The following is a 17,145-nucleotide window of genomic DNA, read 5'->3' as shown; positions in this document are numbered from 1 at the left end:
TATGTATATATATATATATATATATATATGTATATGTATATATATATATATATATGTATATATATATATATATGTATATATATATATATATATATATATGTGTGTGTGTGTGTGTGTGTGTATGTGTGTGTATATATATGTATATATATATATATATATATATCTTTTTTTGTATATATATGTATATAATAGAATACAATTTAACATAAATGTTAAATTTATAAAAATAATAAATTAATTTATTCATGAGAATCTTTTTTTTCTGTAATGACAGAAAGACCTTATAATTACAGCTATCAAACAGTTCCTGTAAGTTTTAACATTTAAACACATAGTATATGAGTATATTCCTTCACACTCATACACCAAAAACTATATCATTATTAATATTATATTATTATTAGACACCATTTAAACTTTTGTATACAGCACTTTTCATAAACTAGTGAAACTCAAAGTGCTGAAAGCATGAAATAAAGATATACAGGCAATTAAGACCAATTTTACATCAAATTCAATTAATATAAAACTTATTTAACTACTACAATAAAATCTCTTTAGCTTGTTTGTGCTCTTACAAAATGCTTTGCAAAAAATTAGACTACTTAAGACAAATCAAAAGACAATCTGCACAAATATAAAAAGGAGAAGGACCAACATTTCTTGCAGTACATTATTTTGTTCACTCCATTACCTGAAATGGCTTCTGTGCGTTTGTACACCTGTGTTTGGGGTTTATCAGATCCTACATGATTGACGAGAATTAGAATCTTAAATCAGGTTCATGTTCACCATGACTTCATTTTGCATAACAGAATAATAATAATAATGATTTGGTTATTATAGAAATCAACTGGTTGTGCTATAAACCAGCAGAAATTGCTCCTTAAGTCAGCAGAATGTAGTTTGACCATATGACCCTTTGGCTCAGTCCCGCCTCACATGACAGGTGCAGAATAAGGTTTAACTGGTCAAGCAGCTGATGCAACAAAAAGCCAAAGCTGCGCTTTTCAAAGTGTCCTGATATGAACAAATCAGTCTGTGGTTCTTGCACGTCATTTGTATTTTTCAAGACATTTTTTATGAACTGCCTTACACTGTAATCCGTTTCTCTGTCGTTTTATGGTAACTTACTGCCAGCACTGTTACCAGTAAGGTACCTTAAATTCATTTAAATAAATGTGTTGCTATTTTACAAAAGTTGGGTTTGAGATCACAACTTCAAAGTTTGATGATCAAACATCTGATGAAATCGTTCCTGATTTTACCCAGATCAGTCTAAAAAAGTCACATCTCATTTAAAATGCAAATAAAAAGGGATTTACACATTATTTTTTGACAGTTTTATTGAGTTTGTTGTATCAACAATTTCTAATGAGCAGTAAATTTCTCTTGATTCATGTGTGTGGAGACAGAAACCAGCCACCCAACGTTTGTCAGATATTGCAGACTCTGCCTTATTTCTCTGCCTTTTACGAAATCAATTAGCGAGTGAAGAAGCACAGAGCAAACCAACCACAGTTACACAATCAGCTCCAGAATCTGAGCAGATCAAGTCCAGGCGAGGGGGTGGGAGCTCTAAATCCTCGTGTGAATCCCCAAAGAAAGAAGGTTTACGTGGATAAGCTAATGCCGCCAGCTCACCGACACACAGTTACTTCAACACTTCAGCCTCTTCGTTGAGAAGCAGCACAACGAGACGGAGAAATACCATACCATACCATACCAATTTATTTATATAGCACTTAAAACAGCAACAAGGCCAACCAAAGTGCTGTACAAAAGAACACAAACATGCACAGCGGACAGGAAAACATAAAATAGAAATACAGATACAAATAGCAGCAGAAGCTAACTAAAATGGCCAACAGAGTAGAGAACAGACCGGACCAAAACAAATCACACCATGTTAAAGGCAAGCGAATAGAAGTGTGTCTTCAAGCGAGACTTAAAGACTGAGAGTGTGGGAGCCTGCCGGACACTCAGTGGCAACTCATTCCACAGTCGTGGACCTGCAACAGAGAAAGCCCTGTCACCTCTGAGCTTACGACGGGTTTCTGGGACTGAGAGAAGCATCTGGTCTGCTGACCTCAGAGAGCGCGGTGGGACATATGGCTGCAGAAGATCAGTGAGATAGGATGGGGCGGAACTGTTCAGTGATTTAAAAACATACATGAGAATTTTGAAATGGATCCGAAGGTGAATGGGTAGCCAGTGCAGGGAGGCCAAAACTGGCGTGATGTGCTCTCTATAGCCTGTACCAGTTAAAAATCGGGCTGCAGAAATGACGGATAAAACTTCCATCTGGATGATCAATGTTGACTTTTACTGGATTATAAAATAGGAAGCTTCCATAAACAAAAGCTACTCTAAATCAGAATGTTTATGCAGATTCTCTGTGTGTTAAGTTTCATTATTTCTTTGTCTTTTTTGTGTCAACTGAAAAATTTAACTTTTGCATTTTAGATGAGAATTATTTCAAATTCTGTGCTATATTTCGTGGGGGTTTCTGGCAGTAAATGACATTTAAGGAAAAAAAATAGATAGATGATCCTGAGGAACTGTACCCAAGCTGCAGAAATTACTTATTTATTACTTTTCATAATTCATGAGAAATCACTTTTTTTGCTATAGTGACAGCAAGGCCTGTTATTATAATTTCAGCTATCAAACATTTTCCCGTAAGATCTTTTTTAATTTTACTTTTTTGCAGTGAACATCAGGTTTTGAGTTTTAAATTTTTACCTTTTTCGCCACATGTTTGGATCATTGTCTTATGTCTGCAATAACCCAAGGTCGTTTCTCTCTTTCTTGCAAGAGCCTTTTTAGAGGACTGCCAAGTGATGGGGGGGAAAATCATTGACGAGCTTTGATCGTGTTCTTGAGGTGAATCGTTTTGCCTTTTATACATCAGACAGAAACTGTGCCTTTGAGCTCAGATAAGTCAAATTTTATCTCATCTGGACGCTAAATAGAAAACCAAAACTTTTCTTTATGACCTTTAAAAAAAGCTCAGGGAGATTTTGTTCACGTTTCTCACTGAAGTTCAGTTTTTGACAATGTCCATGAAACTTTTCTTTACAACATCCCCTTTCTTACTTAGCATGACTCAGCGTGGCTCTCATGATGGTTCTTGAACATTTAATTGTCCTTATACGGATTAAAAAGACAAGGAAATCTGTAGAGAATCTTTGCCTTCGGCAGCGTTAGACCTTGTAACAAGACAATAATCTGAAATGACGACAAGAATCCCAATCTGAGGAGTGACTTAAAGAACAAAGAGACAATTAAAAAACTAGCATTCCAAGGAATGCATATCATCTGCTGCATTTCATGCCAGAGTTGTAGATTAATATAATCTTATGTTAAGAAATGAGAGCTAGAGCTGTGGTAAGGCAAGATGTCTGCACTCAGAGTATTTGTTATGAGTGATGCTCAGCTACTACCACACCAAACTTTAGGTCAATATCTGTAAAACTGACTGAACTATAGAAGTTTTTTTTTTTTTTTTTTTAAGATCACTTGAATGTGGTGGTAAATCTTGAATGAGGCTAGCTCCTAAACTCAATCAGTAGAAAAGCTACAACCAATAATTTTTTCTTAAAAGTTTCAGTAAAATTCATCTAATGGTTCATAAGATATTTTGCTAACAGACAGATAAAGTTGATGCTAATTAGCTAATGGAATTTTAAGTGACGATTTTTTGCACAAGCTAGTTGTGCTCAGAGTATGTGTTAAGGATTAGTGTTGGCTACTACCACACCAAACTTTGGATCAATATTTGTCAAACTGACTGAATTATAGCCATTTTGGTGGTTTTTAGGTCGTTTTCACACCAGATAGTCCGGTAGACTCGGTTCGGGACCAATATTCATGACCTTTTGTTTACATTTGAGCTGGTGCGTTTGCATTCACACTGCACTGTGCAGTCAAGTCAACCTGTTGAACCAACCTATTCCCCCGCTCGCCTGTGGGGGCGCTGCACCAAGAACTACTGAAAGAAACAACACAAAAACCTCTGAAGACACTTCTTCTTCTTCTTCTGTAAATAAAAATAAAAACGAAGTGGCATCAAGTTTTAGCAGTTTTAGGAGTTATATTTATTCATTTTTCAAAAATGGACTTAGCATGAGCAGAAGACCCTGGAGAATATTGTTTTTCCACACAAGACAGCTGACGGCTCCATATAAGGTCAGAGAAATGCGTGTTTGTTTACCCTGCGGAGCGGGTCTCGGTCTGTTTACATTCACACTGCACTCGAACCGCGCTGGAGTTCGCTTCTACCAGACCGAGACCTAGGTTTAGCCCGGGCCAGAGTTCACCTTTTTGTTCCGTGACAGAGTTCGATGGTGCGTTCACACCTCCCTAAACAAACCGGACTTTCTAGGAAAACGAGCTAGAGTTCGATTAAAGCGGACTAAACAGGGCTGGTGTGAATGCACCCTTAAAGTCAGTTCATACAGTGAGACTTTCTGCATTTCAGTAACATTTTGTCAACATGTTCATGAGATATTTTGCTAACAGACAGGCACATGCACACACATACAGGCAAAAACATTCTCGTCTGCCATTGTCATGAAAAAGCTGTGAGGCTTCCCACCTGAATCTCTGCTTGGGCGTCTGCCTCTCCGGACTCTTGTACAGGTGGCCGATGTAATACAAGGGGAAGAAGAGGCAGTTCCAGGTGGTGGCGAACCAGGTGAGGGTAAACGGGGCGTCAAACTTCTTAAACGTGAGCTTGGCCAGCTGGGTGGAGCCCGCCCAGGACGAGCACACGCACACGACCATGGCGACCCCCCACAGGGCCTTCCGCACCTGTACGGCTGTTACTCTGATGCAACAGTGGAGCCTCCGTCTGTCCGGTTCTGACCCAGCTGCCCCGGCCGACTGCGAGTCTGTTGTGCCCACCACGTTCTCCCTGGTCCGGTCTTCTCCTGTGCACAAACACAACGGAATTATTTTCTAATTTGTTGGACTTTACTGTCATCTTTGAAAAACAGCTGGTGTCGAACTCATTTACCAAAAGGAGCCAAAATGTAAACACTTTGTCCGAGCCATGGACCACTTTCAGCTGATGCATTAACTCAAGTCAGATCTTTTCTTGGTTCATCAACAAGAGTGTGATCTGTCTTATTTGACGTTCTGTTGCTCTTCCCACGTCAGAATCAACAATGACAGAATGATCCAACCTTTTTTCTGGCTTCACAGTTGGCCAGCTGGCAAGAGAAGTCTACACTAAATGATGTATTTATCAGTTTATTAAAGAAAAATTAGAAGAGATGCAATATTTACATTTAAATTATCATCTTGGGGGACCAGATTTGGCCCACGGCTCTTGAGCTTGACATATGGGGTTCAAATGAACTTGTTGGTCGGTGAGCAATCGGACACTTGAGTTAAAAATATTACAGCTGGGTGTGACCGGCAGCAGACAAACAGAGGACAGAAAAGGACGGATCTGACATCCAATCCAAGACGACCTGCTCTCAAACGGATGAGTTGTGGTGGTTTGTGTATTTGCACTATAGCCCACAAAGACACACACAGCACCTCCTACATTTTCTGTTTGTCCCGTCACAACCTGATAGGCTCCATGTGTCTTCAATAACACGACAACTGAGGCAAAGTGCTATCTCCGGCCCACTCACATTCTTTGGGCCATTCCACAATTGATAAGGTTGTTTTGTTTAAAAGTCTTACGACAAAAACAACTGTTGTTCCTTCTGAACTGTTCAGTTACAGCCAACAGTGTTTTACAGCATCAAATTTTAGCTAAATATTTAATAAGCTGACAGTTAAAGACATTTTGTGTTGACGATTGTGGAAATCTTGAACTGTATTCACCACAAAAGTTAGGTTGTATCTAACAAGGTTGAGTCAGATCCTCTGGACAGGTTCTGGAGTCAGTCCTTTGTGTCTCTTAGCAAAATATATCCTTCAACACTACACATGTTTTAATTAAACTGCAAAAAAGTAATCGCTGGATGTCCCGATGCATGCTCAGTAATCCATTTCATTGGTGTAGTCTATGTGATACTGGGGTATATGGAGTATACCCACTAGAAAAGCTTAAGAATTTCAGTATGCCTACTTAAAAGTGTCCAATGATACATGACATATCATTAGGCACGTGTCATTGATACGTTAAACGGCAGTTAAACTCTTCTGTAACAATCTTTCTGTATGCAGCACTTTGCTTTGATACTGTTTTGTAAATTCTATAACATGTTTTTCATACATAGCCAACAGTTGTACAAAGTTTATTGTACATTTATTCAAATATAAGCATCAGAGAAATTTGAAAATGTTCAATACGCTTAAAAATCTAAATAATTTGACCATTACATTGTACTAACCAGTGTACTTTGGTTTCTAAGCACAGTATACCCACTACAAAAATGTAGACTACACCACTGATCCAGATGGATACATCTAACCAGGTTGGGTCAGGTCCTCTGGACGGATTCTTCCACTACTAGAAGCCAACAGTTCATTTTCCAGCTTTCATTAAAAAATGTCCAATAGATCATGAGATATTTGGCTAACAGACAAATAGGTAATAGCAAAATTTTAAAAACAAATCTTGGGAAATCTCTTAGTGCTCAGAATGTGTTGAAAATCGGTCTCAGATACTATCACACCAATTTTTAGTTTACCAACTGAGAAATTAATTAGATTATAGCCATTTTTGTGTTTTTTGAGGATCTGTTAGCTGTAGAAAACATCTTGAATTGTGTTGATTTAAAAAAAAAATCTGTTGTTTAATATCAACACCATGTCTTCCTTCCATAAAGTTTAGATACATGATTTCCCTGATAATGTCTTCAGTGGTGATGATGTGCCACTGAGTCATCTCTGATTGATGCTAATGGCTATAACACAGGTTGGACTTGTAGTGAACTTGACCTGATGTCAAATCAATGACCTTAGGATCATATGGTCAGGAACTGTCATTTCATTGATCTGCATCTAGAAATACAGGTTGATCGATCCTGAGACTTTCTTTCTTGAATTAATCAAGTGGAAAAGACAATTCTCTATGATCATTACTATTTTACAAATGTTTGATAATCGAATTGTGTTAGTTCAAACAATGTTTACATGTTGAAGTGAACTACTCATTTTTATTTACTTAAACAGTAGTAATGATTTTTATTCCTCATTCAAAGAAGAAATCAGGGTAATATGCATTTCTTGATTTTTCTGTCTTCAATGAGCAAATTTGTAAGTGTGTTAAAGTTCGAGTTTCGGTCAACTAAAAAGTTTACTGAAAAGAAATGTCATGTTTAACTTTTACAGCAAGATACTGAGTAGAGACGCCACTAAGACTGGTTTTCTCCAATAATCTTTCTGTCTGTTACTAAACAATCCTTGACTTTCCATAACACCTTACATCACAAACCACACCTCTGTTCTGGTCCATCCACGAATCAGAAAGCTCTCAAATGAACCGGAAGTGGAGCCCGTTTAAATGTGGCAACTTCCCAGTTTAACAGTAGAGTTTCAGAGTTGAGAAGAGATGAGTTAAGGAAGACCAAGAGTTCAGAGTTCTGAAGGAGTTCAGAGTTCTTGGATTCCAGAATGCAGAGATTTTAGGACAACCTGGATGCAAACGCAGGCATTCATGGTTGCTCCTAAGCCAACAAGCTGAACCAGAGACGATTATGGGAATTATAACTTCTATTTGGATAACCTCACACGACTCCTAGGGTTTTAGCTGTCCTCACGGAGACGCTGAAAGAGTCAAAAGGAGAGCTCTACACCGACGCTGAAGCTATCGTCTGCAAGGTAAAAGTTCTATTTCGACCAAGCGTACCGTTGGCCAAGCTGATTTCCAAAGAGCGTGCTGTTCTGGTTAAAACAGATAAATTCCCTCACACATCTCTCTGTAAGATAAATCTCAATTTTCCATCTTCAAACTCTCCTTTCTGCTAGAAAATTAATCCAGATGTTTTCATTAATGTCTGTGGTGAAGCAACGGAAAACCATGGCCGTATGGTTTTCCTGGTTGTAAAACTGATTAATTGATGTCTGCCGTTTTAGCTGAAAAGTGAAAACAATCGCCGTATTGTTCTCACTTCCTGTAAAACTATGCTGTTGTTATTTTCATATTTTGCCAAATTAATGTAAATGTTTGATGTTAAACTTTGATTCTGTAAATAAATGACCGCATTCATTTTGATGGGTCAAAGATAAATAACGTCTCTCGTTACATTTCTGTTAAATTCAATGCACGCATGTTACACAGTCAGAAAAATGAAGAACCCGTTTAATGTATGAATATATCTCAGCATCTGTTCATACTACAGACTTTAGGAATGACCATTGCCGCATCAACGGGAGTTTTTATTCTGTCATTGTAACCTTGAGTGAGATTCTTGCCATAAACTAGTCCTGATGATGCTGCATCATCATTAATGGGAAATGTTTAACCGAACAGAAAGCCATCACCCTTACAGAGAATTCTAGGTTCGTAGTTAAGCATCCATCACGCCCAATGAAGCGGCTCGTTCTTCTGGAAAAAAGCTGTGTCTGACCTTGCCAGGTGGTCTCATCACATCCCAAATTAACTCCCCTGATGGCTTTCGCCTCTAATTCCCACACCCCGGCTTCCTCTGCCTGCGTGATGAATGCACAAGAGATTCGGATTGTGTTTCTCTATTGCAAGCAAAACAGAGAAAGTGACGCAATTAAGATGAAATGATGGTGCACTCTTGTAGCACCCTAATCTGCGCCCCCTGTTTGTGTGCCAGCTCTGACAGCCCAAAGGCAAATTTGTCAACCGTGACAAATGATTCAAGATTGTCGTGTTATATTGCCATGTAACAACGAATCAGCAAGAACTAAAAAACGAGGGTTGCAGGCACACATGGACATCTTGGGTGAAAGTTACGCCTCTATTCTGAGCTCCTTTATTGTTTGTCTTATTCTGAAGGTCATCTCGTGTTGATGCTGCCCAGTTTCCGTCTTTCCTGGGATCCAGTCCCACATCCCGCAGCTCCAAACACTTTCGGTACGGCACCAGAGCTTAATCTCTGAAATGCAGACACGAGCCAAGTCTATCAGGTAGGCTCGGGCTGAACTAAGCATTTGGTGGTTAGACAATAAAACAGACCCTGAAAAGCCTGTAATGATATATCCAAATGGATATTCTCTAATATTTGTTCCCCACAAAAAGGCATTTAAAATATTAACTAAAGCTGCAATGATTAGCTGCCCCAATATTTCCACATGCTCATTTATTACCAGTGAAGCCCGGACCGATGTGCTTTATGCTCACGCCGACTGTGACTAATGATACTGTATCAGCTCTGAGTGCTGCTGAGGAACAATATGGAGCTGAGCTGAACTCATCAGTTAATGGGTCACCGGACTGGAGGGGCAAAACAAAAAGGCTCAGCTTATAATGCATTTCAAAACGATTAATATTGTGAATGAAACCTGGGAGGATAAATTGATAATGCAAGCTGTTAACCATATGAGCTCATAATTAAATGTTTACCGTCAAGGTGACCCCAGGATGTGAGCAGCATAAGGAATGGCGTCAGTATCTTACAAATGATCTCAACTTTCTGCTCAAGAATACAGATTTAGATCTGATTTGGTATAGAGCAAAACATGTCCATGATCATACACATTTTTTTGTCTAAATGCCCCTATTTTTTCTAAGGAATCTGTAGAATTGCTGGAAACAGATTGAGGATGTTACTCATAAAACCCAAACTGCTTTGCTCTGACAACCATCTATGGCTTCTTTTCCCCCTCCAATAGACTTTCATGGATCAGAGCATTCAAACACATCTGGATTCACTGTGCATCAGTAAAGATGCTCTCAAGAAAGAAAAATGTTAATAAATCACTGAAAAGATAATATGCCAGCCTTGTTGCACATTTTCTCCTTTATTTCCAGTTCTTTAAATGCCTTTATCCTTATGCAGACAGTTAAGATAGAAGATCAATATTTATCTTGAACTTAATTGTCTGTTACTTTTGCACACCGACCTCCTGAACTGCTTATTAAACTTGTTTTACACTTTCAGTGAAACGCTCCAAAGAATGCTGAGTTTAATTGTGCCACTAGCTCGCTGGTTTTCCCGATCCATTTTCCCTTCAGTCCACGCTTTCACGATTCCCAATTCGGCTCTCCTCCCTCCCCTGCAGTCTCTGCAGTGCAGATTTCTCTTGCTGATAGCTGCAAATCCCAAACGTGCCAGCAGAGTCTTGCCTGACTGCCTGCGCTCACGACTGTGCTGTGACACGCCACCTCAGATCACGCCGTACCCCTTCACCATCTCTCTGATGCCCTGCTTGATCCCACAGAGTAAGCATGCATCCTTCCAAGCGACAGATACAGCAGCATCGGGTCTCTTTTTCTTTGACAGGGTGGCCATGCAACGTCATGGAGGACTCAGCAAGAATAGATGTAGGAGTGAGTTTTACCTCGCTGGTTGTTTGGTCACTGCTTCATGGGAGCAGGAGAGCACTGCAGCGCTCTGCCTCACTGGTTTAAGGGTAAACAGATCAATCACCAAGATATACTTCGGAGGAACACTTCGTCTTGTCTTACTTCTGGCTCGGCTCGGTGATGAATATGAACAGACTTGTGTTGTGGACTTTCAGGGCTATAATTAAACATCATCACATAATATTCTTGTATGTGCTTAGTTTTTCGTACATCTTTAACATGAGCAGTTTTTCACATGTATCTTCACCTTCATCATTCCAGGAAATGTTTGTAATGTGTAAAATACAACAGAAGAGTGGTCATTTCATCCTGACAGAGTCAGTCAGGTAGACAGGCAGCACGCAGACAGACAGCAGTCACTGTCTTTGTAATCTCAGTCTCTGACAGAGTGTGAGTCTGTGATACTTGGCTCTGTCAGCCGGGTCAGGCCAACCTGTCAGTAAGAGGCCGTTCAACACGCCAGAGCAGGCTCTTCTGACAAGCCTGTCTGACTCAATAACACAGAAGTGAAAAACACACCCTGCTGCGTCAACCAGCTGATGGGCTTGACCGCATGGGCTGTGACGACAGAGGCCCCAGAGGGCAGACAAGGGTGGGGCAAGTGTTACTGATCCTAGTCGCCTTCGGTCTCGATCGCTTCCTCCTTTAAGCCTCGAAGGACAACAGGGCGACCTCCTCGCGGAGCAGCAAACTTGTCTGTCTCCGCTTTGACCTGTACATCTGCCTCAACAGATGCTCGGGATACAGGTCGATGCTGCGGCCCTCAGATGAATCACAGATTAGTGACAAGATGACAAAACACAAGTTTGAGAGCGTCTCTGCACCGCATCAGAGCAAAACATCAGCAGCATATATAACTAGAGAAATTGCATTTCCTGTGAAAATGCAGTGTGAATGCTTATTGCAGAAGAACTTGATGAAAAACTGCTGAAATGAGCTAAAACATGCTGAAATGTAGCTGAAATGAAAGAACAAGCCTAAATTAGCAGAATAAAGCAGAAAGAACACATATTCGTTGAATTAGGTTTAAATAAGCAGGCACAAAAATTAGGAAATCAGCTAAAAACACATGAAATTAAAAATTAAAAAACGGCTGAAAAGTTGCTGAAAAGGCAGAACAATTCTTAACCTGCCAGAAGGAAGTGGAAAGAGTTGAAATTAGCTAAAAAATGTGGACTAAACTGAAAAAGCTACAATGTGCACAAAAACAGCTAAATAGTACTTGAAATAGCAGAAAAAGCTAAAATTAGCAGAAAAAGCTGAAAGGAGCACAAAAGCTGAAATTAGCAGAACAAAGTTAATTAGGCTGAAAGTAGCAGAAATTACCATGAAAAACTTGAATTTATCTGAAAACAGCTGAAATTAGCACCAAATAATAGCTGAAATGATACAACAAGCTTAAATTAGCAGAAAAAAGCCAAAAGCACGTTTGCTGAAAGAAGCAAAAATTAGCACAAAAAAGTAGAAATTTGCACTAAGCTGAAAAGTAGCTAAAAAAAACAGAAGCTGAAATTACAAGAAGGAAGTGGAGAGAGCACATTTTAGCTGAATTAGGCTGAAAACAATTTAAATGAGTGCACAGAATGTGGAGTTGTCTGAAAAAGCTTAAATTAGCTTAAAAACAGCTCAATAGTAGCTGAAATATGGTAGAAAAAGCTGAAACTTGCATAAAAATGCTGAAAGGAGCATAACAAGCTGAAATATTATTTATTAACCTTTATTTAACCAGGCAAATCCCATTGAGATCACATATCTCTTTTGCAAGGGAGGCCTGGACCTGAAGGCAGCCTAACATGCATGTTTTTGGTCTGTGGGAGAAAACCGGAGTACCCGGAGAAAACCCACGGAAGCATGAGAAGAACATGCAAACTCCACACAGAAAGACCCCAGGTCCAACTGGGGATTGAACCCAGGACTTTCTTGCTGTGAGGCAACAGTGCTAACCACTGAACCGTTGTGCTGTCAATTAGCAAAAATAAGTTAGAAGAAGCACAAACATGTTGTAGTCAGCAGAAAGAATCAGACAGGAGCACAAAACAGCTGGAAAAAAACAGCTGAAATTAGCTGAAAGTAGCTGAATAAAAAGTTTAAATCTGCACAAAGAAGCTGAACCGGAACAAAATGTGAAAGGAGCAGTAAAAGATTGTAAACAGATGTAAAGTTTTGAAGGCTTAAATGAGCTCAATTCATTTTCTTAGAGAAAAAAAAGTGGCAGAAAAGGCTAAATAGTTCAAAAAGCTAAAGTTGCTCCAATACCAAAAGTCATATCAGGATTGTCCTGAAAAAGCTGAATGTTTTGATATATGGTTTGTTTATTGTTCACACAATAAAACTCCTTGTTTTAAAACAATGCTCCTCCTCTCATGCAGTCCCTCAAAGGAGTGAATAAATGGGATGGAGCTGCACTGTATGGCCTGGCAAGTGTCCCAGCAACAAATCAATATTTAAAAGACTGGCCGCAGCCAACCTTGTTGAGGTAATGAATCGGCAGCCACCGTAGGTGTACACTGAGTGGCTGCCTAAATAATGCTTTATCCTTGCCAAGACTAATGACAACACAGGGAATCTAACCTGGTTGTTCCTAAACTTTTCAGCTTTTGACCCGTAAAGTACATCAGAGACCGACTGCCATTACACAAAACATGAAGGCTGAACAGACTATAATAACTGATATGATAAATGTATAACCCTTGTTCATACAGGTGCTGGTCATAAAATTAGAATATCATGAAAAAGTTGATTCATTTCAGTAATTCCATTCAAAAAGTGAAACTTGTGTATTAATATTCATTCATTACACACAGACTGATATATTTCAAATGTTTATTTCTTTTAATGTTGATGATTATAACTGACAACTATTGAAAACCCCAAATTCAGTATCTCAGAAATTTAGAATATTGATTAAGACCAAGTAAAAAAAAAAAAAGGATTTTTAGAAATATTGGCCAACTGAAAAGTATGAACATGAAAAGTATGAGCATGTACAGCATTCAGTACTTAGTTGGGACTCCTTTTGCCTGGATTACTGCAGCAATGCAGCGTGGCATGGAGTCCATCAGTCTGACACTAGTGCTCAGGTGTTATGAGCCCAGGTTGCTCTGATAGTGGCCTTCAGCTCTTCTGAATTGTTGGGTCTGGTGTATCACATCTTCCTCTTCACAACACCTCATAGATTTTCTATGGGATTATGGTCAGGCGAGTTTGCTGACCATTTAAGAACAGGGGTACCATGGTCCTTAAACCAAGTACTGGTAGTTTTGGCACTGTGTGCAGGTGCCAAGTCCTGTTGGAAAATGAAATCTGCATCTCCATAAAGTTGGTCAGCAGCAGGAAGCATGAAGTGCTTTAAAACTTCCTGGTAGATGCTGCGTTGACCTTGGACCTCAGGAAACACAGTGGACCAACACCAGCAGATGACATGGCACCCCGAACCATCACTGACTGTGGAAACTTGACACTGGACATCAAGCAACATGGATTATGTGCCTCTTCTCTCTTCCTCCAGACTCTGGGACCTTGATTTCCAAAGGAAATGCAAAATTTACTTTAATCAGAGAACATAACTTGGACCACTGAGCAGCAGTCCAGTCCTTTTTGACTTTAGCCAAGGCGAGATGCTTCTGACACAGTCTCTTGTTCAAGAGTGGCTTAACACAAGGAATGTGACAGCTGAAATCCATGTCTTGCATACAGCTCTGCGTGGTGGTTCTTGAAGCACTGACTCCAGCTGCAGTCCACTCTTTGTGAATCTCCCCTACATTTTGGAATGGATTTTGTTTCACCATCTCCTCCAGGGTGTGGTTATCCCTATGGCTTGTATATTTTTTCTACCACATCATTTTCTTCCCTTAGCCTCTCTATTAATGTGCTTGGACACAGGGCTCTGTGAACAGCCAGCCTCTTTGGCAACGGCCTTTTGTGTCTTGCCCTCCTTGTGCAAGGTGTCAATGGTCATCTTTTGGACAACTGTCAAGTCAGCATCTTCCTCATGATTGTGTAGCCTACAGAACTAGACTGAGACCATTTAAAGGCCTTTGCAAGTGTTTTGAGTTAATTAGCTGATTAGAGTGTGGCACCAGGTGTCTTCAATATTGAACCTTTTCACAATATTCTAATTTTCTGAGATACTGAATTTGGGGGTTTCATTAGTTGTCAGTTATAATCACCAACATTAAAAGAAAAAAACATTTGAAATATACCAGTTTGTGTGTAATGAATGAATATAATATACAAGTTTTACTTTTTGAATGGAATTACTGAAATAAATCAACTTTTTTATGATATTCTAATTTTATGACCAACACCTGCATTTCTTCTTAAAATTACAAAAAACAATTACTATTTGCAGCCCTTTTAAAGCTTCATTTGAGATCAAAGTTAATCTGAAGATCCCCCACTAGGTGGTTGATGACCTACAGTGGGCTCCTGACCCTTAATTTGGGAAACACTGCATTATGTTTTTAAAATAAGACCTAAAATATTCCATGGAAAGATTAACCACAATTAAATATCTTAACGATAGCACTTTGAATGACCTCATGTTGGGAATAGACTTTAATTAGACCCAGACTGATGAGCTAACAGCTAGTTGGAATGGAGCAAAATCAAAACAACCTCAAAAGTAACTCTAAAATCTAAATATATCTTATAGTGTAAAGTTTATGATTTACAGTATGTCTCCAAATTTAAGCAGCTTACCTATCAGCATCAGGTAATATATTATCTGTTCATGACTTTTCTACATTACCCCACATTAAAATATGTGAAATACAGCTCAAATATTTCCCTGTTTTTAAACATGTCTTCAATATGTATTTTGTTGTTTGTTTAAAGGTGAGTATTGGCAGTTTTCTGAACAAAATCAAAAAGGAAAGTGGGCGGCCTTCCTAAATCCTGCTAAACGTTTTTTTTTTTTTTTTAGAAAATAAAGAAATAAATGGCAACAACATACTCATTAAAATGTAATTCATTCCACTTGGAGTTTTAGCAACCTCTGCACGCACTCTGCACTTGATAAACCTGAGCAAAAGCTTGGCCTCTTAAAAAAATCATAAGCCCTGTCTTTGTGAATTCATTGCTGTCTTATCACGTCGCGTTGGTCCGGTCTATAAAACAAACTTTGCTGTAAGAAGTGGGTTTTTTCTTTTGCTCCTCCCACATCCATCAAAGTCCACTGCAGTTACACTCACAAGAGAAAACGACTGTAAAGAAACATCAATTTAATGCAGTTTAAATAAGATAAAATGCCACTGCTCATAATCTAACGTATGCTTCTTAAACATCAAAAACAAAATAATCTCTTAAATGCTTTCCTTATTACAAAGCATTGAAGCACATTTACATATAAATAAGAATTTAAAAGAGCACAAAATGCCTTGTGGTGAAACTCACTAAGTTTGACCAAGATGTTTTATCTGCTACTGCCTCACTAGACGCACGTTCCATGGTAATGTGCTCTGCAGAACGAGCAGGGACCCTTACAGGGAGGGTTATCCTCACTTTGAGTCAAAAACAGCAGCATCTGAGCTTGTGCAGGTACAGACTCAGCTGGTACAACATCAAGTCTTAGCTCAATATGTGTAAAAGTGGCTGAGTTATAGCTATATTTGTATTTGAAGGTGTGGATTAGCTGTGGCAGCCATCTTGAAATGGATTGTCTCTAAAAGTTAATCAGTTGTAGACTTAGATCCAAAGCTTACATTCAGAAAGTTATATTAAAATCAGACCAGTGGTTCATGAAATATTTTGTTAACAGACACACTGTGTTGGCTCCAACAGTTAATGCTAAAGTTTTACACAAAGACGCTGTGCAATGTGTAATGCTCAGAGCTTGTGTTAGATATAAACCTCAGCTACTACCAAGTTAAACTTCAGCTCAGTATATGGCAAATTAGCCGAGTTTTAGTTAAGTTTGCGTTTGCTAATGTCAATTAATTGTAGGGACCATTTTAAGTTGGATTGACTTCATAAATTAATCACTCATAGTTGTGTATCCAGTAATTATTTTGAGAAGGACTTAATCAAATCCATCCAGCAGTTCATGAAATATTTTGCTAACAGACAGATGTTGTTTACTTCAATTAGTTAATGGAAACATTTGAAACAAAAATCTTGTGCAATGTATTTAAGCTCTGAAGATTATGAGCTGGGCATCACTCAGCTACTACCACGCAGGATTTTAGTTGAATATCTTTAAAACTGACCGAGTTATAAGCATATTTATGTTCTTTCTTTAGTCAGACGGCTGTGGCAGTCATCTTGAAGCATGCTGAAGGTGTCACTTTGTTTCAGATATAGATCTATATAGTCACAGCATGCTTTATTGAAATCTGTCCAGTTTTTTGCTCAACAACTCTCACAGAAAAACACAAAGTTATTTTCTGCAGGTCAAGATGTGCGCGTCCTGTGCGGGACCGTTCAGTGAACCCTCAGCAGCAGCTGGTCCAACATGGCCAGCTTCCTCTGGGACGCTGAATCACCCGGCGAGAGGCCTGTTCTCTTTCAAAGCGCATAAAATGAAATTAGGGATTAAAGGGACGTCCGTGAACTTCTTAACTCCGCAACACGTGAACGACACAAACGCTCCCTCCCCCAAAGGACACCAATTTGTTTAAAGAGAAATCAATAATTACTCTCCAAAGGCTGCTAGCTGACGAATTTGTCATGAGAGCAAGCAG

At 39.0% G+C, this 17,145-nt stretch overlaps 1 protein-coding gene across 1 annotated transcript in view; it reads right to left on the bottom strand.

The window, feature by feature from the left end:
* Nucleotides 1–17,145, bottom strand: part of slc35f3b (solute carrier family 35 member F3b) — a 73,512-nt gene that overhangs the window by 7,969 nt on the left and 48,398 nt on the right. The window contains exon 3 of the mRNA XM_037685217.1: nt 4,601–4,934. Coding sequence (XP_037541145.1) covers nt 4,601–4,934 — 334 coding nt within the window. The remainder of the gene's footprint in view (nt 1–4,600; nt 4,935–17,145) is intronic.

Source organism: Nematolebias whitei, chromosome 1 (genome assembly GCF_014905685.2).
Source record: "Nematolebias whitei isolate Nwh7 chromosome 1, NemWhi1, whole genome shotgun sequence".
NCBI lineage: Eukaryota > Metazoa > Chordata > Actinopteri > Cyprinodontiformes > Rivulidae > Nematolebias > Nematolebias whitei.
This window is presented reverse-complemented; position numbering and strand designations above follow the sequence as displayed.